General features: G+C 33.7%; 1 protein-coding gene and 1 long non-coding RNA gene across 4 annotated transcripts; both read left to right on the forward strand.

Annotated features, from left to right (window-relative positions):
- Positions 1 to 8,578: 8,578 nt before the first annotated feature.
- LOC111055026 (zinc finger protein 664) lies at positions 8,579 to 20,339 on the forward strand. 3 transcript variants are annotated; one of them, XM_039425977.1, is made up of 6 exons: positions 8,579 to 8,631; positions 9,385 to 9,474; positions 10,305 to 10,599; positions 13,585 to 15,076; positions 15,818 to 15,892; positions 18,216 to 20,339. In XM_039425977.1, exons 3-4 carry the CDS (start codon positions 10,395 to 10,397, stop codon positions 14,625 to 14,627), a joined length of 1,248 nt encoding a protein of 415 aa, XP_039281911.1. In that variant the 5' UTR covers positions 8,579 to 8,631; positions 9,385 to 9,474; positions 10,305 to 10,394; the 3' UTR covers positions 14,628 to 15,076; positions 15,818 to 15,892; positions 18,216 to 20,339. The 3 variants fall into 3 exon arrangements, with proteins under 3 accessions (XP_039281911.1, XP_039281913.1, XP_039281912.1); XM_039425979.1 differs by having other exon boundaries at positions 8,585 to 8,725; XM_039425978.1 differs by having other exon boundaries at positions 8,601 to 8,636.
- A 1,745-nt stretch (positions 20,340 to 22,084) lies between these two features.
- LOC120350881 lies at positions 22,085 to 24,579 on the forward strand. Its single transcript, XR_005571077.1, has 2 exons — positions 22,085 to 23,896; positions 24,101 to 24,579. It is a non-coding gene; the product is annotated as an uncharacterized LOC120350881 (long non-coding RNA).
- The last annotated feature ends 1,035 nt before the right edge of the window (positions 24,580 to 25,614 follow it).

Genomic DNA, 25,614 nt, shown 5'->3' on the forward strand with positions numbered 1-25,614 from the left:
CTTTTAAAATTTTGCTTGAGACCCCATCCAATCCTACTGTTTTTTTGTTATTCAAATTTTTTATTATTCTTGACAACTCATCTCTTGATAATGGATGAAATTTAAATACCTTTTCAATTGGCTCAGCATTTAATGTAGTTGTATTATAAGTATTAGTGTTCAGTGACTTTTGGAGATTATATGCAACCTGTTGATAATACTTATTGAAAAAGTTACAAATGTCTATACTATCATCCATATAATTCCATGTTCATCGATTATCCTAGGGACATTAGTAACTGTATCTTTTTGAGCTGCTCTCCTATTTCTATTAATTACCTCCCAAACAGCAGAGTTAAAATTGGTACTAGTTGTTAATATTTCAGCTGTTTTCTTACACTTAGCTTTCCTCACTTCTTTTGCATAGTTTTTCTTTAGACATTTGTATTTGACTTCACTCGGAACATCCCTCACTAATTTAAATTCCTCATAAGCTTCCCTAACAATATTTCTTTGAGTAAGAATATCTTCAGTTATCCATTCATCTACTTTGTTTAATTTACTTTTTACTTTGACTTTTTTTATTGGACAGCATACACTAATGTGAAATCTTAGAGTATCAATGAATTGCTTATATTTGTAATTTAGGTTACAACTGTTATAAACACTACTCCAATTTTCTTGAAGCAGTTCCTGCTTCAAACAATTTATATTTCCTAGCTCATATTGCTGAATTTCTTTCACAAAAGTTTTTTTTCTGCTTGGATTCTGGCCCTGCAACTTAACATCTAAAATTTGATAGTTATGATCTGATAGATCTGAGCTACCTAACCTGACATTACAACCTTCTATATTTGTGAGGATATTATCAATAATTGTCTGTGAAGTTCGAGTTACTCTTGTATATTCGTGGACCTTAATTTCTAAATTATTCATATTAATAATATCTCTAATATCCTCTGTCATTTTATCCTGCCTGGCAAAATCGGTATTGAAATCTCCTACTACTATAACATTTGTGAAACGAGCGGTTGTAATTTCCAAAAGTGTATGGAGCAGCTCACAAAATTTTTGCCAGTCTCCATTTGGTGACCTATAGATACCTAACACTGCTACCTCAAATCGATCATCAATTTTTAACCTTAGTCCCGTCACCTCTAAATCCATCTCAACAGAAAAACTCTTAACAAAATCCAGTTCATAAGTTTGGGTATGTTTAGCATTGCTAGTGAATATACATACACCACCACTTCTATGAGCTATTCTACAAAATTCTGATCTCAGTGAATAGCCTGGAATCCTAACTTGATTTATTTCCTTTATTTTTAAGCCATGCTCTGTGAAAATAACAATGTCAGGATCCTCCTGTTTAAGAAATACTTCTAATCTGTCAATTTTGTTGCGAAGATACTGAATATTTTGATGATAAATACTAAAAACCTTACCATCTTGTGCTACTCTATCTCTAGCATTTGTAGCTATTTCCCTTTCCGTTTTGAGCCAATTTACTAAAAAATCGTTATTTGTTTTTTTGACTGTTTTTAAACCAGAGGATTGCAAACGGCTTTCAATCAGCTCTGCCAATCTATTACAAAAGATTACTTTGCCAGATCGATTTAGATGCAACCCATGATTAGTGAAGTTATGTCTTTTCAGCCTTTCATTTAGAAAACAAATCCCCAGTTGTTTAGAATTCTTATTTTTTAGGCTGTTGATTGTATTATGGATTGATTTGTTTGTCGAGTTGATTGCTTCATTTAATTCTGGCCTATCAAACCTATTAGGAATAGTACTTATTATTAAGTTTGTTTTTTTGCTGAGTGGCACAATTTCCTTGATTTTTTCTGTTACTTGAGGAAGATGATTCAAGTTAGGTTCATTTATATTATTTGAGCCACCCAGTACAATTAGATAGTCATTTTCATCAAAGTCTTTAGTTTGTTCCCTAGCTGACTCTACAACTGCATTAATTGATGCACTTGGCTTGAAAAAACATTGGACATCAAATTTATTTTTTAATCTTTTATCAAGGAGATCACTGCAATCACGTCCATGACTGGACGTCAGTAGCAGAACTCTCCCTTTCCTATCTTTATTTCCCTCAGCTATATTTTTGGTTGCTGTCTTCAAAACCTCACTGTACGTTTTATTTCGACCATTTTCAGAGCATTTCCCATCATTTAGGTTAGATTCTATTTTTTTGCATTTGGACGGAGGTTCTATCATACATTTAGTATTATCAAATTTAGATTTTAGTTTCTTTATTTCCTCCGACATTAGACTACATTGATTTTTTAGATTTAGTATTTCTTTTTTATGGTCTTCATCTTGTAATTTTATAATCAGTTCCAAAGATTTAATTTCTTCTACCATCCCTAACCTTTCTTCCTCAGACGTTTTTAAAGTTACTTCTAATTGGTTTTTTAAATTAGTGTGGCTACTTTGTAGTTGAGCAACTTTTTCGGCTAAAGTAGTTTGAAGAACTGGGGTTTTTGGTTTTGGCGTTTTTGAATTTTGGTTTTGGGAACGCGTAAGTACTCTCGCTATGTTTACATTTCTATTATTAACCTTCGGTGTTTTACTTGAGCTCATCTTCCTATCTAAGAAATTATATTACTTGCAATAATAATAATTGATTTATAAATGATAGGATTTTAATTTGGTTATAATTTTAGTCAAGTAAACTATCTATGTTTATTTTTAAATCTCGAAAACCTAACCTCAAAATAACCTCTAAACGATGTTTGGCTTATAAAATAGAATTAAGAATTAAAATCTAAAACAAAATGATAAAACGTAATCAAGAAACAATTAATAATGAAATTAATACAAAATTTGTACTTATCCGTGACTATTTATAACACAAAATCTTCCAAAACCCAGGAGCAAAATTATGTATGACTTTCATTCACATCACCAAGGTCAAATATATCAGCACGAAACGTTACCATGTGCTTTTAATTCATTAATCCTATGCATTATTTATTCTATGCAGCTCAGATATCAACTTGCTGCTGCTTGTCAATTAAAAAATCTCACTATATATCTCCTTTCCAAAAATCATAAAAATAATCAATTGATAGATCATAAATCTCAAATATAATAATATGTATAGATCTCAGTATATTTCTCAATATATATCTCTCAGGGCTTAAGGTTCGGCCTCTGGTGGAAATAGATAAATCAATTTATCCAATGAACAAGAGCTATATTTATATCTTCACAATTTGCTAACAAAATTAATGATTGAGTGAGCATTTTTCCATTATAATATTAATTTCAAATATTCATTTAATCTGTGTATCCTTGGATATATGCATCATTTGATGTAATTCATTTAACTAGTAATATATGTTTCTTGTACCTTGTAAGACTTGCGCAAGTTTTATAATAATTTTTAATATTTATAACCTTTTCAATAAGCTAGCTTTTTATATTTTTGTTTCACTCGAAGCACTGAGGGCGCCCTAAATTTATATATTTCGGTAATATTTATCACTCACGTGCTGAATTTTCACAAGATGATGGTGGCGATCCGAATTTCCTGGTCATCCTGGGTTTTTTGGTGGGCGAAGTCATCTTCTCCAAGGGAATAAATAAATATCTAATGACTCACGCTTTAATACAGCATCACTAAGTCTTATACAAGTTAATTAATGAATTTAAACTTTAAGTCTTTCAAATGTACAATTCAACAAAGGGACTTGTGCTCTATAAAATTTAGTGGTATTCCATGGTGGCGTCTGGCAGGCAAGTGGGGTCTGTTCTACCCTTATTTTCTACAATCATACTTCCGACTTACAAATTTGCATATATTTAAATATTCCACTACTATGCCATTAAAAAGATCAAATATTCTGTGCCAATCTGCTAAATTATTATTTATATCTTGGGTATTACATTTTATAATTACTCGGACCACATCTGATACATAAACTGAGTAGTGATCACTTATAAATTGTTATCATTTATAAAAATATTTATAGATAAATTTGAATTGGCTTGCTATTGCCGCCCATCGATTATTGTAATTTGATTGGTTCATGCAAAATTCACAAATGTATCCATGCGCCTATGAATATCCTACTTCCTTAATATTTTTATTTATTTTTTTGGTGGTTTATATATGTTCAATGTTCATTATGAATAATAAATATTTTTGAAATGTATAAGTTGTTTTCCCCTCTACAAGTAGCCATGTGCTTACCAAATCCTCTAGTTGAATACTATTTGTTTACAACAAAATTTTTGCCAAGGTGTCTGGCTAGATTTCACATTATATGGCTTGATCGATTATTAGGTTGCCGACCAGTAGGTATTATAGCCTAACCTCAAATTTCCAATATTCCATATAATATAATAAATAGGGAATAAAATTCTTTTCTATTCAGCTGTTCTAATTTTAGCCATGGTACCCATTATTATCTAATCTTTCACTTGTTGCTATCACACTTGGCAATAATAGAGCAGCTGTTTGCTCAAGACCTATAAAAATTCTTTCCATTAGCGATTTTGCTTGCTTATCAAAATTTAATATGTTACAAAGGATAAATAAGTCCTTGGAAAAACAGCTGGAAATTTTGTCCTCTGTCGATACCGTAATGGAAGTTAGTGCTGAATGAGTGCATGTGTGGGATCATTCAGCTGATCTCACAAGATGAATAATTCAGCAAGAAAAATTATTTTCATTTATTTCTCTTTTTTTTAGAAAACATGTTTACTTCAGAAAGTCTAGAATAGTAACTAGATGCTGTCAGTGTAGAATAGTACATAGTATATTAATAAATATTGTAGCAAACATAGTACATTGTAATATTACATTTTTTCTCGATTAAAATCGAATCTTCAATTCGAGATCTATAAAACTTGATAGTAAATATCAGAGTAATCGATATGCGGACAACTTTTAACTGAGAATTTATCGTAAATAATTGTGTTGCACATTCCATGGTATCACCGAAACAGAGTTAACAGAATTAACAGATCATTATAAATATAGAGGATATATATAAATTTAAAATAACAGTTTTGAAATAAAGTTTTATTGAGAACAAATGTAAAATGTAAATTCTAAACTTGTAATTTATAATTTTTTGGAATTTAATATCAATGACGTATTCATAACGTCATCACTGGTTTGAGGTGTGGCTTTGCTCTGTACTTGTTAGCTTCTCTCTAAAAAATGGTGGCTGGCTATGGAAAAGTGTTTTGTGCTCTCTGAATATTTTTCTGTTTAATTGGAATTTATAATGTTTTAATTTGAGATTTGAACAGTTTTATGGTGTTCTAAGTTTGTATAATTTGATTTGTGTGTCTACAAGCCTATAGCCATTGTTTTCAACTATATAAATGGATAAGTATTTTAGCTTGTAATGATGCTAGATGTTTTAGTGTGTAAGGTATTGTTTTGTGGATTTGTGTTGTATATTGCCAAAATTCTTCTGAAGATTATAAGTTGAATTGCTCTGAAAACTGGATTTCCTATTCATTAGCAATAGATCCATTCATAATTTATCAAGAATTTACCATTTTGGAGCCGATAACTTTCTTTAGGTTAATAGGTGAAAAATGCTATTCAACCTATTTAGGAGAAATTGGTAGCACGGCAACATATATCATTCTAAATCAAATTCATAGTAGGCTATATCTAATTTTGTAATTGATGTTGTGTTTGTTTTCTGAAGAGAGAATAAATTATTGTTATTTTGATGAGTGATAGTAGCTTAACCTAGATTTTGATTTGGACTGTAGTATAGATTTGAAAAGGGACAGTTTTGGGCATAAGCCTGTTGTGCCTCCTCATATGAATAAAGTTGAGCATTTGCTTATAGGCCTACTTCTAAAATATTGAGAATTTGCTTCATTTTCTATGAATGAATGTGAGCAAAACCTTCTGCTCATGCTCATCAAAAGAATAGTTTGAGCAATTGCTTAAAAATAAAAGCTTATACTCTGAATTGTATGAATAAACTAGAACATTTGCTCAATTTTTGAAGCAAATGCTTCAAAAGAGGTGAGTCTAGTCTGGAGCAGCTTATCACATTTTGCTCAGAGTAAAATGGCTCAACTGTATGAGGAAGAGGAAACTAAACCAGATAAGATCACATCCAATAGTTGAGAACTATAAAACTCTTTTTAGATTCACTCTTTTTATCCTACAAAAGGATAAATACAAAAGATAGCTACCTGATATAAAGATAGCCATCACAAAATAGGATATAGGCATTTAAGAAGATGAGAGTGTAGACGACTATAAGATATTATAAAAATATTCTGAAGATTATTATAGAGATGATATTTTTTCATGCTATTATATTTCAAAATTTTAAACTCAACTAACCTAAAACTCTATTCATAAATAGAAAACAGAGCAGACGTGAGCTATAAGAACAAAGTAAGGCTAGACCTTGAAGGCTACAAAACGAATAAAGCGAATCAGCTGATGAAAAATCTTTAAAATACCTGAGCATTTGCTCCAGAGTCCAGAAGCACAAGGTGAGAGTATAAGGTACAGCTTATTCTTATAAAAATGAGCAAATGCTTTTGCTTCTACCTTTTGCACATAAACAAAACCTCATGCTCAAAGGCATAAACCTTGGCAAAGGTATTACCTGTGTTCAAGGAGGGTTAGGGGTGACCCTAATAGTTATAGGTCCATTTCAATTTTGACTATTCTGTTCAAAATATTTGAAATGGTGAGCTGAGCAACTCTATGGATTTTGTGAGTTGAATAATTTGTTTTTCAGGTACACAGTTTGGCTTCAGAGTGGGGAAATCGAAAGTGGAGGCTGTTGAATATTGTTCTCAAGGTCCATGCAAGTTTTGAGAAGGTAGGCCTTGCTGGGCTCACACTGTGTGACCTTAGCAAGGCATTTGACACCCTGGACCATGCTATCTTTTGGCCAAGCTCGCTTCCTATGGAATTGGTGACAGCCCTCTGATGCTTCTCCGTTCCTACCTGGAAGGACGTGAGCAGATAGTGCTGGCAAATGGTGTGAAGTCTCAAGTCAGATCAGTGAGCTGTGAGGTCCCCCAGGGCTCTGTACTGGGGCCTCTGCTGTTTCTCATCATGATTAATGATGTTGCCCTTTTCAGAGGCAGAACTGTGGTGTGTTATGCTGATGACACCTCAATGCTGGATATCAGTGGTGACATGACTGACGTGAGCAGGAAGATATGTGCTTCCGAGAGGGCTGTTGCAGACTGGTCTCGGGCAAATCTCTTCCTTCTCAATGGCGAGAAGATCTAAAGAATTGTGTTTGGCCTCAGGAATGAAGTACTATATGATTTCCCTCCAGTGAAGCCCCTTAGCTTCACTCTGGACCGTAAACTTTTCTGGGGCGGGCACATTCAGGCAGTCTGTGGCAGGTTGAGCAGGGTGCTGTTTTTGCTCAGGAGCCTGAGAAGATGCATAGCAGGGGCCCATCTCCGCATGTGTTACTTTGCCTTCTTTCAAAGTGTGATGGCATATGGCATCACCTTGTGGGGTGGTGCCTCTGAGGTAGAAGATATACTGCTGGTGCAGAAGAAGGCCATCTGGATTCTTTGTTGGGCATAATTTTTAGCGCATTGTTAGCCTCTTTTTGTGAGTGAAAAGATTCTCACTGTATTCAATTTTTACATTTACAGGTCAGCTATAAAGGCATTCCACAGTGTCCGTACCAGGGGTGATGTGCATCATCATGACACCAGAGGCAGGCTGAGACTGGACCTGCCATATTGTAGATTGGGGAGGACCCAGAACAGCCTCATCTACCAGCCAGCTAGAATTTTGAACAAGCTGCCAGTTTCAGCCAGGACTCTGCCAGGGACAGTCTTGAAGAGGAGACTGAGGGCTTTCCTTCAGGAGAACCCCTTTTATTCTCTGAGGGAGTTTTATGATTGTGATCCTCAGACTGTACTCTTGCACTCCTTCTCAGGAGGTACTTCTTGCATTAGTCTTGCTGCTTCTTCTGCTTGCTGCTTTTTGTGTTCTGACGTGTATTTGTTCTTGACCTGTCTTATGACAGTTTTTTATGTTCTTGACTTGTTCACTTTTGGCCATACCTATGACCCCGTCATGAACAGAAACTCATTATTATCATTCTTATTATTTTTCTTCTTATTATTATTATGCTCCATGCTTTTGCTCATGAGCATTTGCTCTGGTTTTATTCATATGAGCCATTATAACTGTAAAAATAATTGTACAACTGATAAAATGAATAGCTATAAATTCATAAATTCAATCTTTCGTTACAAATTTCCTGTGCTTTTACATTCCAGAGCAAAGCTCTCCCGATATTATTTTAATGCTATTAAAACCAGGACGTCACTATGGCCTTTTTAGTTAACAAAATAGCCACAGCTCTGTGCGTGGGTATATTTTCACGAACATTAATTCTGGATCAACTCCCACAACGTGGAACTGATTGGTTCACTCACAGTGAATCCTCAAAGAATCTTATAGTTTTAATAAACATTCAAGCACAAAGTCTCTCACTTGAATTCAACATCTATAATTTTTCTGGAATATTTTATTCATGAAATGACACTATTGGTAATATCAATAAAAAGTCATTAAACTACGTTTGTCCAAGCTATCTATTATTCAACAGGCAGCTGTTGTTGTTGTTATTATGGTTTGTGCATAAGCAGAAGCAAAACGCAAAAGTGAGGTTAAGTCCATTATTTTAAATTTGTATTATTGTTTTTGAATAAATAATTCTTCAATAATATTATTTAGTATTTGCATTTTTTATTTCATGTAAGTCTCTGAATTTTGCTATCTAATTCACCACCACTTTAAATCTACTGAAATGAAGCTATCTGTAAAGTAGGTTATCTCATGCTCATTAATTCAAATGCAATTTCAATCAATTGTTTTATGCTGCACACTCGTAAAATTAAGTCGATAATGTGCTGAATAATATGCTATTTTTCCTGACCCACATTCAACAAATATTTGTTAGAAGCCTTTCGGATTCATCAATCTATATCAATTTGTTCCAATGGTTAGCCAGCTAGGCCTACGTGAATTTTGGTAAAGGATCCAATAAAATTATGATTATTTATTAACTTATTACTCTTAGATCCAGGCTCGTATTACATATTTGAGCATTGGTCTTGGAAGCCGGTGGGTCACTATCGGAGAAGATCCGATCATTGTGTCAAACTGTCAGAATATATGGGCGTAACTCTAGGTCCAGTGTCATTACACCTGTATTAGTGTTGTTTGAAATTTTGATCCTTGAGGTGTCCTACTAAGCGCCTACCCTCTAGCAAATTCTGAAATTAGTTACATCTAACGGGTGATTCTCAAACGACATAAACCTTGTGTAACAATATGACAAAAAATATTGCTTTGATTGGTTAGGAAGGCCTTGATAAGTTATTACAATGTAAAATACTACTTGTATTTTATAGACAACCGGATTGGCAGATTCTGGCGGCAACCGCCAGATTTGGCGACCCAGTGTCTTCCTAGATGTCTTACTTGAATCGCCAGCTGGGCAGGTGAGCAGCTAATCCTCATATTTCACTGGTTTCCCAGCATGTTTTACATTTGGCCACCAGTGGTTGATCTATGACAAACCAATGGTGGTTGAGATTTGTGACAAAATGTAATATAGACTAAATCTCTCACAGGCTGAATATAATTCGAATTGCTTGCAGATTGTCGATAGGCCTATATCAACTAATTAACTGTTGTAAGATAACCAAACAGTTAATTGGTAATCTTATCAGATCCGGTGTTAAAATATTCTATTTGAATTACCTTACTCAATGAATCATGAGTAATAGATTATGATGATTAGGTTCATTGTTTTCGATTGAATAGTATTGACAATATAAAGCTCTTACCTATTTTCAACTTAGAAAATTCATGATTTTCATATTCATTTTTTGATAAACATAATTAAGTCATTCCACAATAACAATCGATTCTTCCTACGGGAACCTAGATGCGAACGCACACAGCAACAGGCATACTTATGCAGACATAAGCAGAGACAGACGTCTGTTGCGTTGCAACATTTGATAATCTGGGGAGGGATTTTTCCGTGTGCTTATGGCTGTTCGCTTTTATGTAACTAACTTGATTCATACATCTTATTTCATAGGAGACTAGAGTCATGCTTAGACTAGAGTCAGTGTGGCTAATCATGAATAAATAATTTTTTAGCTAGTTCTCCCAAAACGAAGATACTCTAAATTTTAATGTTCTTTTTAGTTAAATCTGGCTAGAGTTATTAAGCAATGTTATTCTTCTCCATAACTACTTTATTACAAAAATTACTGTCTCCAATACTTCTTATTGCAATATTTTATTCATCACTTTCCAGATGCAGTATTAACAAACCTGAGGATATCATTAAATAATTATATCACCACATTGGAACACCGTCTAAGGTACTGGAATCTAATCGAGAGTAATGATGACGTCATTAAGTAGACGCAAATCAGCTGTCCCAAGAAAGAAGAGAAACGTAAACGATGGAGAGTTGATGACAAATATTGATGATGACCCGCATGAGGTTTTTATTGAAATTCATTCGGATATGGCGAAGAAGATGGAGCAGGAGGAGGAGGAGGTCGATACTAAAGTACACAACGAAGCAACAGTTGACAAAGAAGACGGTAAATCCTACTTTGAAAACAATTTTAGACGGACAAAATACCCGCGTTGCCGAATTGTTTAAAATTGCAACCTTATCATGCAAGCCCATATGGTCGAATTGCATCCAATTTGACAACATAGTAGATGCAGGATTGTCTCATTTAATAAATTCAATCACATTGGCATGCATGAAAAGGTCGCAAAATTATATCCACATAATAATAATATCGAGTGTCCTGGTGGCTCATGTCTGGTGTCAGAGTTTTCAGGTCGCACCTGATCAATTTCAGGGCCGCTGACATGACCTAACGACTGTTTTAGGCATACTCACATGAGATCTTAGCATTCACGTGGGTAATGGAAAGTGCGTGGGTCATTTGATAAGATGATTCAAACGTCCATGCTTACCGGCGGGACTCGAACCTATGACCAGTCTGTGCCAGCAGACTGACGGGTCAACGCCTTAGTCGTCTCGGCTAGCCCGTTTGGCACATAAATAATAATTGGAAAATTCTGCATCTTATATATTATGTCCAACTTGCTTTATTCAGAGTATAACTATTTCTGCTATTTCTTCTTCAGGTACCTTCTCCATTACGGAGGTTGGCTACCATCATGGCAATTCTAACTTTGTTAACTGCTGCTCGAAAGAGGTCCTGTGACGTGCAGTTGAAAGCTTCCCTCAGGTTTCTCAACCAACACATTCTTCTACGTTCCACTGAACGCTTACCAACCAGTTTATCATGTATTATGTGGTGCAAAATCAAGTACTTAAGTCCTCTCATAATGTGCCCGGAGTATGTTAACTTCCTTATTTTGATGTCACGCACAATATCCAGTTGTCTACCTATTGTTTCTGCTACATTGATATTTAAAATCAGCAAAAATTGCAATAGGCAATTTTTTCCTTAACGCTATAAATTACGCTAAAAAGACTTGGTACTTGTTCCATTCGTACTCGATAAATAACTCGGTACTCTATGCATGAAAAATATAAATCCTTTTGACACTAGAAGGATTGAGTATTTTTCTTGTCTTACATCCCTACATGTTGAAACTGAGCTGAGAAAACAGTAGGCTGATTTTGACTTCGACTCACATTTCTGGAGAAAATTGTAATTAATTACACTTACTGTGCTTCAGTGGATTTTCCCCATAAATGTTCTTCCACTAATACGTTTTAACTCACATAAGTTTTTTGTGGGTAGGTGATAAAATGATTTTATTATTTATTTAGCGTATGGCAACAAATAATTATATAACTCATGAGTTTCAAATGCCTAGATATACACTGTTGTTTTCCAAATTCTTCAAGATGTTGTGTAGTTTTCGATCAGAAGAAGTGATTATCTGATGATGACAAGCATTTGTTGTGGATTTGAATCTGCTATTATTACAACAACTGTAGTTTACTGATAACATCTTATTTATTCACAGTTAGGACCTTATCTAACTATAGTCCGAGAGATATTCCTTTTTACATGGCTCTTACTTGGAGACAGAGGCCCGATACTCTTTCCTTCACTAATCACTCCCTCTACCTAACAGCATTCTCCTACTGTTTTGTCAGCATCCAATTGAGCGTATTTATTTATTTATTTTATTGACAATCACAAATCATAATTATAATATATAGGCCTAGTTTGATTGGGAAAAGACAACAGGCACAGCCCAAAACTGTCTTCTCCCATTTTTTTTACAAATAAAAGTTTCAAAAAAGAATGAGGTTAAGATTTCACTTTTCACTTTAAAAAGTCCAATTCCCACTTCAAAACTAATGACTAAACTAATTAAATGTTAAATTTTGATATTTAAAAACTAATTAAAAACAAAAATATTTCACTCAAACCTCTACAAATATTGGAAATTCTTGAGTAATTTTGCAAAATTTTGAGCCAGAAAAGAAACACAACTGTTCAAACGAAAGGATGTGCAGGCTGCTTACTCCTGTCCACTACTCTGTCCATGCTACAAACTGTGGAAAGAGAAATCGGTTACCGCTCTCCATGTTGAAAGTTATATCTCTCGGACTTGATCCTTTAGGATTTCCCTATAATTTTTCTCAAAATACAAAATAATAGAGCCTGAAAACATAGAACCCACTCATGTTTGTTCTGGTGAAAATGGAATGTATAACATTCAAATCCATCCAATATAACATTCACATTGGCTGTCATCAGTTTTGTAATTATTCCAACTTCTAAGGGTTTTCACATTTATATTATGTTTATAGATACAAAAATCATTATAAGGATTGAAAGGACAACACTCTCAGGCTAATACTGTTCCTTCGTAGATTTATTTCTGAATATTATGCCCACATGAGCTTTAGGCTTTTGCCTTGGTAATAGGACGTATGATGATGAGAAATGAGTGAACCTACACCAGTAGGTGGGTTCCAATAGAGAAGCGAATTCAAAAATTATAAATGAGGAGTTCCCATAATGAGTATTTAGAGGAGTTCGGCTCATGGAGTGGCTTTGATTGTTTTTAATGCGTTCCTTCGTTTCCAATAAATCGATTTATTGAAGTAGATATGTTCCAAAAGTAGAAAATATTTCAAATCGATGAACTTAAGTTCAATTTTCACTCTAAAAATATTTAAACCAGGAATTTTTTCTCAGATGTATTATATTCTGAATCAGATTCTTCATTCAAAAACACCATAATCTCGAAGATTACTTCAAATATATTTTAAAATCCTCTAAATGAACTTTGCTGTGATGAGATTACAAACAACGTAATTTCTCCAGAAATCAATTTCATTGCACAATAGGCTCGGTCGTTTGTATTACCGATATTCAGTTTAAACTGGCACCATTCCTTGTAAAACCATCTTTGCTTTTCATTCAACTGATACTGAAGTAAATCTCACTATTGTAATGATTTTTTCAAACAATTTATGTATTAATTTATTAATATCAATCGATGTATTACAACATAATAGAGGCTTACAGCTTAAGAAATCAACTTCATTATTGTTTCAATTTTTGTGATTTTTCCAGATGCCATAAAACTGACGGTCAACAGTGACGTATGCAGTTCAGCTAACCCAACAGACAACATCTCCAGTGCCACCAATCCAACAGACACAATTTCCGCGGGCATTGTGTGCTCCTTCTGCGATTTCAAGTGTCTGGATCAGCTGGAAATGATCGAACACGAAGCAACACATTCCAAAATGGCGTCGTTCCAGTGCCACGCCTGCGACGCCCGATTCACAGACAGGCAGGACATGAAGTTGCACATTGCATCACGCCACCCTGTGAAACGGTTCCCGTGTAAAATCTGTGGGGAAATCGTGAATAGTGTGAGAAAGCTGCAACAACATATGACCGATTCACATGCGGGCATGAAGCCTTACAGCTGCGCCGAATGTGGTGTTAGGTTTTCTTGCAGTTTGAACCTCAACAAACATGCCAAGCTTCACAAAGAAGGAAAACAGTACGCCTGTGAACAGTGCCATGCCAGGTTTGCCTACCCTTCAAAATTACGCTCACATATGCTAACACACACTGGAGAAAAACCGTTCTCTTGTGATTTATGTCAACAGAGGTTCAGTAGTTTGACGAATTTGAAGAACCACCTGACAACACACAGTGGACAGAAACAGCATCAATGTGACCAGTGCAGCATGAGTTTCTACAACGCCGCCAAACTCAGAATCCACGCCAAAACACACTCCCTTGATCAACCACATGCCTGTGAATTATGTGGCTCTCGGTTCAAACACATGTCAAGCTTGAAATCACACATGAAGACGGTTCACAGTGATGACAAACCTTTCCTGTGCCCTACATGTGGGGCGTGTTTCTCCAGGAACTCGATTTTGAAAGTGCATCAGTTGACACATACGGGTGTGAAGAGGTTCGAGTGTGACCAGTGTGACGCCAAGTATGGTGACTACACTTCTCTTAAGAGACATAGGATGTCCTTCCATGAGGGTGTCAAACCTTTCATGTGTGGCAGGCCTGGTTGTGATGCAGGCTTTATGCGCGATTTGCAGTTACAGAGACATATCAAGCGCATGCATCCAGATTCCACCTGAAAACTTTTACCATCTTTTGTTTTTTTGGAATCTTCTAATTATATGCATATTTGGGACGTTTCCTGTTGTTCTCTTGGATGTTTCGTGAATAAAGTCTTGCGCATACTATTGCAAATCCCATGACTGCGATAGATGAATTTGAAATGTTTACCAAGATGGCGGCCGATCTTCACAGTGAACTTGGAATGCTGAACTTGGAACTACGAGAGTTACGAGACATGTTTTTATTCTTTGTAGGTTATGTTGTAATTTTAGCGGAAAATAATGGTTATGTTTACTTATAATCAATAATTATTAGTTTGCAAGTTATATGAATATTTTAGCTACAAAAGCCAAAGTTTCAAAATAAAATTATTTTTCAGAATCGATTTGAGCTACACTATATAGCTGTATGATAACATAAAATAATGATGAAGATTGATGTTATTCTTCACTGTACCAGGTTCCAGGTAAGACAAACAAATTTTGATTGAAAATCAAACTTTTAAAAATAAACAGGTCCAATTTATTATTCAAAAAATAATGAATTTTTTGCCTTTTTATTATTGTTATGATTTAGTTAGCTTTTCAGGATTATCAATAATTATTCATTCCCGTAACCAGTAGCATAACTTTTTGTAAAACCAACAAACATTGCTACTGGAAGATTTGCCCTAGCCCTGTAAATTGCATATTCTTATAATGCATCTTAAATTGCATGTAAATATTCTTATAATGCATTTGACATTAATAATTTATTTTGTGTTAGAATTTTTACTAAATGGCGTCTGTAAAAATTATTGTTATCTATCTAGATCTTTATAGACTCACAAGTTTTTAATGCACTTCAATTGTGCATACTTGTCTACATATAGACACTTTACAAATATTACTATATTATAATATAATATGCTTTTATTATTGTTATAATAACAGTGGAGAGAGAGATAGAAGAACAGAGTTTCCGATTCTCTGTCTACTGTCTTCTATAAAGGATATCTGATGTAATATTATTACCTAACTTTTCATTCTTGTTTGAAATAAGTAATTATGTTTTATTCTTCAGGAAAAAATAATGATTGCAGGAGTTTTGTGGCATAAGTTTCTAATCCATCCTGAATGGAGCAAGTCCCTAGCTTAAACTCTTAATTTGTTTACAATTTTAGTTTTTTTTTCTTCCCATTCATATCCAACACTTTCTCATTTTTCAGAAAACATGCAGTCTGTAATCTACCCCCATGTCAGTGTAGAGAGGCCTGTTCATGAAGACACAAAATACTTTGACGGTGAGTAATGCGTTACTTGATCATTGGTCTTAGAGATGAACAATTATTATTCGGAAATATCTAGAATCCATTAAACAAGTCTCATCCCCAAACAAGAACATTCAAACTTGTTTCACTTGCCTGCCAATTTAAAACTGTCAGATTATATTACGCTTATGCCCAGTTTCTAGGCCATTTATTAAATCTAATGGATTATTGAATCTTGGACACCACTTATTAAATCTAACTCGACCATTAAACCTATAAATTGTTTCGTCAGTGATTATGTTTAAGAGGGTGTATGATTTTAAATTGAGTTGGTAATTGACTAAGAACTCAATTTCAAATCAAACATCTCTCAACTTATGATGCAAAATTCCCAGAAATTCAAGATCAGAAACATGTATTCCCTGGGAGTTGATTCCCAAAATTCATAAATGCCCGGAGTTTATGATTATTTTGTATGATTACCAAGAAAACGCCTTTTTAACTAAACTTATTGATAATCATATAAACAGTTATAAACAAGTTATATTGAAATGATTAGAATAAATAATTATTTATGATAATAATTATTTATAATAATGATTAGAATAAAAATAAATAATTATTTATCACTTCTTGATGAGTGTGAGGAGGAATAAGCATTCATTTTCTAATAATTTAATGCCCCGCGCCACGCTTTTGTAAACTTATTATTGGTTCCATTTCGAAGGTATTTTGATTTGAATTCTATCAAGATACTTGAATAGATAATATTTCCAAGGAAAAAATAGTTTCATAATTTTTTCGTTTTGATATTAGGCGCGTTAAAAGCGCATAACGTTCAAATATTGGGAAAGATCCATCCTCAAAGTATGAATTAATTTGCTATCATTTATGATGTAATGGATCTACCCCAAGATTTGAACTTTTGGCGCTTTCAAAGCGCCCAATATATCAAAAAGTAAAAATGATAAAAGTTTTTTCTTGAAATTAGTCAAATATATAAATAAATTGATAGTATACAATTCGTAATACTTTGATAATTTACCAGTAAAAAGAATCAAAAAGCGTGGTGCACATCCTTGATTATTGTATACGGTACCACTATTATGATGCTACTTTCATTTTATGTCTTGTAAATTAAATCTGTTATACTCATATTCCTAACAGTCAAGTAAGCTTAGTCAACAAAATATTGGGTTTACTTCGTCTTGAATTGCTCAAGAAGTTGAATTTTGGGTTCACTTCGTCTTGTATTGCTCAAGAAATTGAATTATGATAAATCATCTATTACTTTGCAAAGAAGCTCACAATAATTTAAACCCACAAATAAAATAATAAAGAACATACTAGAATGTTCGCTCCTTCAAAATTTCATTAGTATGTGAATATTTAATTTTTTGTGATAATAATGTGTTATATTCTTTCTACGAAGGCTTGGTTTTGGAGCATGTAAATTTGAAAATATTCTAGGGCTGAAAATTTTGTGAAGTGAAGAACTACAAGACTTAACATATTTCGGACTATGTGTAGGCTAACTTTATCTAAATTTGGGAGAGGAACAGCACAGGGTCACCTTATTTTTCCTCTCCCTATCATTTTGATGATATACTTATTATGATAAAGAATAAAGAAATACTTATTATGATAAAGAATAAAGAAAGGGACGCTTTGCTTGAATCATTAAAATCGATAGTATTTAATTAATACTATCTAACTAACCCAACTTGATTCATCGATATAGGATATCACTGATTCACTCAAAGTAAAGTCTAAAAAATTTATGTAATTTGTGAGCTTTTTACACTGCTTTTTTGAATGGATGATTTATTGATTATGATTGTCAAATGTGATTGAAATTGATAAATATAAACTATTTTAATGCAATTTATTCCCATGGTTTCTTGGGCAGAGAAATATTACTCAATCATAAGTTTCTTCCCAATGGGAATATTCCCGACTTACATTAATACCCTCAAAAATCAGCACTAACTTCCCTGGAAATCTCCCCGTCTACCCAATACACCATGTTCCTACCTCACTTTGTTCAAGCAAATCAGTCTTTGCGCAAAACGCCTATAATATAGTCCAAACAGAAGAGATGTAGCACCAAGTCCATTCTGTTTCCATTGGACCATATTTCTATAATTATAGAGGTGTGAGAATCCTCTACGCCACTTTGGTGTGAATTGGGTCTTATGCTTAGTGAACTGTAAGTAGAAGTATATTACAAAATATTTATTCTACCATTCCTACCTATCGCTAGAACTTGAAAATTTTTAATGTTATTTTCAAATTTCACCAACTTATTTTTTATCATTCGATCAATCAATAATTCGTTTGTTTTTTTCTCTTTCAGACACCAAAACATATTACACAGTGTAGATGGACGGATAGAAAGCGTGAACATCAAAAGCCATCGTGTGTGTTACCAAGTTTCCATTCTGCATCTAACAATAGGAACCAAGCATCCAACATCATAACTTTATTATTATATAGTCCAGGCAATGATGCTCAAAAAAGGGTATGGAGAGAAAAGTTTGGAAGACTATTGAATATGAATATTTGACCCCGCAATTTTGTTTTGGGTGTTAAGGAGGTAAAAATATCAAAAGTCCCCACCCCTACCCCTTGTGCTAAGGGGGTGGGGTGGTTCAAAGGTACCATTTTTCGGTTTCTCGCATATAACTCGAAAACTATGTATCTTACGGACATAGCTGTTACATACAAAAGTAAAGCTTATATAATTTCCTACAATATTCATCTCACAACTTTTCTAGTTTTCGAAATATACTCTCTTAAATTTGTGACATTTTTGGAAAAAAAACATATTCGCCTCCAATATTTTTCTATTTCTACTCTTGTAACTTTTTAACAATATTGATGTGAAAAATCAATGCAGATTATGAGCTCATAGAGCAATAAATTCTATTCAATTTGATGTATAATTTATCACTTTTACGCACTTCCCTACAAGTGTTGCAATAGCTTTAGTGTTAAGTGAGAGGGGATGAGGGTGGTTTGAAAGTTGAATTTTTCAGCTTTTTGCTTCCGCGCTCATATGTTGAGAACAATGCGTTCAACCGACATAACTAACTATTAAAAAATTAAGTTTGATAAATTCTCCACACTTTTTGTTCAGTGGAATTGTGATATTCCCAACCGTTCCCGAGATATTCGCTCTTGAAGGTGTGCAATTGTTGAAATAACAGGTTTTTGCTCTTTCAGGGCCTATAACTCTCCAACAATGTATCGTAAAAATCAATGCGTATCGTAAGTTTGTAGAACATTAAATTCTCTTTGAAATGGTGTATTATTCCACTATTCAAAGTTTTTGTTTCATTTTTATATCAACTTTAATGTAGGGGATGAAATTTCCAATGCTACAACAGTTATTCATTTGGCAATGAAATTTGAAGCGGGTGTCTGTGACACAATTTTTGACGTTGCAGCTTAAATTGGACTAGTTAGTAGATAAACATAGCAAAAGTGCACATCTTTATCCCCTCTGTTGAAGGTGTGGAACCGCTGAGTTGACACTAGTTGCAATATTGAAAATGTTGCTACATTGCACTATCATTTTTGACATCACACAACTATTATATGAATACTTTGTATTATGGTAACCAACTTGAATCAATTGTCAATTCCTTTTTTACTGCTTATTGAAATTTACTATTTGTTATTTTTGATTTTCATTAAACGTCCTGTTTCCTACTTAGTGTAGTCATCATAACTCTTAGGGCCATTTGTAAAGTGCCACTTAGATCAATAAATGCAATCATTTGTTATTGTTACATTGTCTTACAATTTCTTGGCGTCTACCTTGCTACCAGGTATTTAGTAGTTTTACTCTTATAAGTTTTACGGTGAGTTTGATTTGTTTCATTCATTTCATTCAACTTGGTATAATACAGTCCACTTGAAGTCCCTCATACCAAACACATCAGATACATAGTTTTCGAGTTATATGTGAGAAACCAAAAAATGTTACCTTTGAACCACCCCTACCCCCTTAGCACAAGTGGTTGGGGGGGGGGACTTTTGATATGTTTACCCCCTTACTACCCTAAACATTACTGCGGGATCAAAAATTGTCTTCTAAACTTTTCCCTCTATAACCTTTCCTTAACTGCACTATATATCATCTAGTTAATTTTGATATTGCATTAATATAAAAAGCTTCCCTCATAGTATAATTTTTCAATATTTTACTAATTGTCTAGTACACAAGAAATCAATATATTGCCGAGATTGTCAAAGATGTGCTTTGATGTAAATTATTGCAAAAAAGTAATATCATGCTTAGCTATGCATAACGAGGCATGATGGTCATACTTTACTGAATCGAAATAAGCTGTTATAACTTTTTATACTATTAATTTGGTTTTCAATAAACTATATGATCAGATGCCTCATTACTAAATGCAAAATTCATGTCGGCTATGTAGCTTTTCTGCAATAAACTAGAATTACTCAATAATTAAGTTGTTTAATTAATTTGCTGTTAAAGTTAGGCCACATTCACACAAGAGTTGTCAACTAACTGAGTTCTCAACAAATTGAGGCAGTTTCTGGATATCCTTGTTCTAAAAAAAAAATTTTGTTTCCCAACCAGTATGAGAAACACTGAAAAAGTTGTGAACAAAATCTTCTACCTCTACAAGTCCACGCAGACTATACAATTGCTATTACACCAATTCTTTGGCAACAAGTTCTCTATTCTGTTGCTCTTGAAATGATTAACAATATTACTTTTCATTCATTACTTCTGATCCATTTTTTATTAATTTGCTTAGTTGTCTTATATATTATTACAATGAACTTATGAATTTTGACCAAATTAATAAACAACTACCTAACTAATAACCAAATAAATATTAACTAAGTCATGCATTGATATTTTTAAATCAACTTCATACTTTTAAATTAGAATCACGTCTATTAATACATCCAATTTTTTACGTTGCCAATTATTTTTGATAGTTTATAGTCAAATAGACTAAGTCTATCGAAACCAACATCAATCGATATGAGGTTCTCTACCAGATTCTTTGTAATAAAATCTCAATAGGTGCTATTAATTAAGCATGACAAGGGAAGCCTTGTCATGAACTAGTGTGACTTACAATACTGTCAATTTCAGGTGCTACATTTATTATGTTGCTCATGCCATTATTGTTACAGCTGCTTACTTTCAATGAAATATCATACAATGATTGATTGTCTATGTTTTATAATGGTGCTTATAATGAAATATATTATTTGTAAATCGTATCTGTATATTATTTGTATATTTTCTCATAACTAACTTATTGTTTATTGTTAGTTATAATGGTGCTTATTAAGAAATATATTATTTGTATATCGTATCTGTATATTATTTGTATATTTTCTCATAACTAACTTATTGTTCATTGTTTTGAAGGGACGATTCAAGGATCCAAAGGTTCAAATAACCCTACACGTCAACCGAAGCTTATAGTGTTCCCAAGTAGTATGTTAGTTAGACAAACCAATACCTGTGTTCTTTACAAGAACCAGGAGTTTCTCCCTATACTAACATCCCATTCATCACCCGGTTGCTTGTTGCAATCCAGTGTGATATGCCTGGCAGTCTCTTCAGACTGATTAGTCCTCGTGACCTGCGTGAGTTCCACTCCTGGCCTTCTTTGAAGGTCCTTCCGCTGAGGAAGGGGTGGCCAAGCTGCCTCTAGGGCGCCCGGCCACCCTTGACTCAGCCCCTTAACCCACAATTGTTCCTGGGGTTTCAACCATCTCTGGTCTCATGGTTTTTTCTCTTTGCCCCTCCGAAACTCTGCAGGATCAAAAGCCTCACCTCTCAAGAAGTTTTGCCTAAATGGCCGGCCTTCTTTGAGCAGTGGTGAGTCTTGGCCTATCCACCTACAAACTCGTGACCTACGTGAGTTCCACTCCTGGCTTCTTTGTAGGTCCTTTTTGTAGGAGGGGTCGCCAAATTGCCTCTAGGTCATCTGGTGACCCTCGACTTAGCCTCTTCACCTACATTTGTGCCTGGAATTTCACCCATCTCTGGTCTCTTGGGTTTTTCTTTTTGCCCCTCCGAAACTGCCCTGATGGGGCAGATCCCTTGGGTTTGAAGTGAAGGCAACTTCTGGAGTCGCCTTGAGGTCTATTTTAGTCGCCTCCTACGACAAGCATGGATACTGTGGGTTAATTCTGGTTTTCAACACATTCTTGAGTACGATGATCGACTCAAAGCTCCCCCAACCCCCCAACTCCCAATGCCCCCTGTGCATAACTAACTTAGTGTGACTTCTAATGCTGTCAATTTTTGCTGCTAGATTTATTATGTTACTCATACCATTATTGTTCCAGCTGCTTACTTTCAATGAAATATCATACAATGATTGATTGCCTGTGTTTTATAATGGTGCTTATAATGTAATATATTATTTGTATATATTGTATCTATAAAATATTTATATATTTTCTCATAACTAAATTAGTGTGACTTCTAATGCTGTCAATTTCAGGTGCTACATTTATTATGTTTCTCATACCATTATTGTTCCAGCTGCTTACTTTCAATGAAATCTTATACAATGATTGATTGCCTGTGTTTTATGATGGTGCTTATAATGTAATATATTATTTGTATATATTGTATCTATAAAATATTTATATATTTTCTCATAACTAAATTAGTGTGACTTCTAATGCTGTCAATTTCAGGTGCTACATTTATTATGTTTCTCATACCATTATTGTTCCAGCTGCTTACTTTCAAGGAAATCTAATACAATGATTGATTGCCTGTGTTTTATGATGGTGCTTATAATGTAATATATTATTTGTATATATTGTATCTATAAAATATTTGTATATTTTCTCATAACTAAATTAGTGTGACTTCTAATGCTGTCAATTTCAGGTGCTACATTTATTATGTTTCTCATACCATTATTGCTCCAGCTGCTTACTTTCAATGAAATCTTATACAATGATTGATTGCCTACGTTTTATAACTGTGTAATAGGAGCGACAAACATTTTGAAATACGATGCAAAGGAATATGAGAAATACATCTCAATATAATGTTTGCTCAACAAAAACTAAAATCAACACCGAAAAAGTTATTCTATAATTTTTTCTTTGTGATACAATCAAAATGTTCGCAAAATAACTATTTTCTATTTATGTTGCAGATGGTGTAATAGGAACTACAAACATTTGAAATACGATGCAAAGGAATATGAGAAATACATCTCAATATAATGTTTGCTCAACAAAAACTAAAATCAACACCGAAAAAGTTATTCTATAATTTTTTCTTTGTGATACAATCAAAATGTTCGCAAAATAACTATTTTCTATTTATGTTGCAGATGGTGTAATAGGAACTACAAACATTTGAAATACGATGACAAGGAATATGAGAAATATATCTCAATATAATGTTTGCTCAACAAAAACTAAAATCAACACCGAAAAAGTTATTCTATAAATTTTTCTTTGTGATACAATCAAAATGTTCGCAAAATAACTATTTTCTATTTATGTTGCAGATGGTGTAATAGGAACTACAAACATTTGAGATACGATGACAAGGAATATGAAAAATGACATCCCAATTTAATGTTTGCTCAACAAAAACTAAAATCAACACCGAAAACGTTATTCTATAAATTTTTCTTTGTGGTACAATTAAAATGTTCGCAAAATAACTATTTTCCATTTATGTTGCAGATGGTGTAATAGAAGCTACAAACATTTTGAAATACGATGACAAAGAATAAGAAAAAGAAGCTAATATATATATAAATATAATATATTTATATATATCATATATATAAATATATATGAATATAAGCTAACTTATATGCCCATATGCTTATCAACACCGAGTGATAATCAAACCAATATTAACCTTTCCTCAATGATTCGATTGTAACTGATATTTTTTTAATTTAATTATACTTTTTTCTGTTGCAGATGGTGTTAAAAAACAAATTTTACATCTGATTCGAAATTCTTAGATTTCTCCCAATACTTGGAAAGGTATGACAACTTATCTTATGATTTAACTTTTCCAGCTTCGTGTCTGTTCTTGATGAATGTAATTTTTGCATTTTTGTCACCCCATTATCATTTTCTAGCTCCAAAACACTTTCAATATTTCTTGTAGCTTCTAGATAATTATTAATATTGAATAGTGAATTCTTGATGAGTAATGTAGTGCGAATAACACCTTTGTTTTTTCAGCACACCCGTCTCATTTCTCTTGTGAACATCAACAGGCTAGATCAACTCTACTGGTGTCAAAAGTGCATGGAACAAACATAGCAGAAAGAGCTACAGTGAGTCGGGTGGCGCCGATGATACCCCTGCCATTGAGCAGATAATACAGCGTTAGCTGGGGGACTCATAGCCTTAGCATGTTCTCCATGTGTTTAATTTTAGTATTTGAGCTTCAAGACTCCTGGTACGACACAGATAAGTGCCTATAGGCCCAATTCACATCGAAATGACGTGGCTTTGGAGTGGCGCTGACTTTTTAACATACAAACATAAATGGTTGAATGCAAACAGAAGTGGCTTGGCGAAATGCCAATCCAGTGTGCATTGGACCATAGGCCTATAATTATGGAGTGCCAAAATGTCAGTGACATACCACCACCACGTCACTGTTCAGCTGTTCTTGTTTATGTTGTATGCTTGTAAATAAATTCAATTCTATTAATGTTGGGAATTATTATTTCACTTCAACACATCATCCTAGTAAACCCTACTGATCCTAGTAGATTCTTACTATCCTGGGACTAAAATGTTATTTATTTATTCTAGTTAATCCTTCTATGCTTCATATTTTTATTAAATATTTAGATGGTCTACATTTTATCATGTTTTAGTGCACAAGCAGTTTGCAGTGGTGATTCATTAGAGCGTAGAGTACTAGAAGATCCATTATATAACAAAAATTGTATATTCGTAGAATAATATTTAGTATTCATTTTGAAAACCAAATGCGGAAAATAATGAGTTGTAGCCTGTTATGATGGAAACAATATCAGTCCATTAACGTGTCAAAGTCAAGAAAGTGTCAATTGACTTGTAAGAAGAAGGTGAATATTGAATACGGCAATATTTTGACTGAAAGATCATAATGATATCACCAAAATCATTGGTACATGTTAATTTGTGCCTAAAGGCCCCCATCCACGATCGAACAAGTTTGCGCAAACTAATAGCCTACATAATTAAATTGTCAGGCCCCACAAATAGAATAAACACTAAATTTCACATCATATTACAATGTGTTTTGGGGTGTGATGTTGTTAAGTACGCGGTATTAGTTTGTACAAACTTGTTTGACCGTGAATGGGGGCCTTTAGTAATAGGAAATAGAGTGAAATTATGGAAAAAATTTAATGAACCAATTTAATGAGTACAGCTGATGATGCGTTGGTTAACTACGTGAAACCATGGTTCTGTTTTAAAGTTTTTAATAAATTTTTAGTGAAATTTGTCAATATCTTTGTTTCTTATTAATGAACCAAATCACATGAAAAGGTGAGTTCTTTTAACAAAAACTATTTAGGCCAACTGGTCAATATTCAGTTTACAGCAGTAACATAGCACAACATTATAAATCATGCAAATAAAACATAAAATTAGTATAAAATAATTCATGTACCTCGTACATTATACAGGCACCACTTTAACAAACCTTTCAAAACAGTTAATTTCCATTGTTCCTACATTATTTGTGGGAAGAA

This window comes from Nilaparvata lugens, chromosome 4 (assembly GCF_014356525.2).
Source record: "Nilaparvata lugens isolate BPH chromosome 4, ASM1435652v1, whole genome shotgun sequence".
NCBI classification, from domain to species: Eukaryota; Metazoa; Arthropoda; class Insecta; order Hemiptera; family Delphacidae; genus Nilaparvata; species Nilaparvata lugens.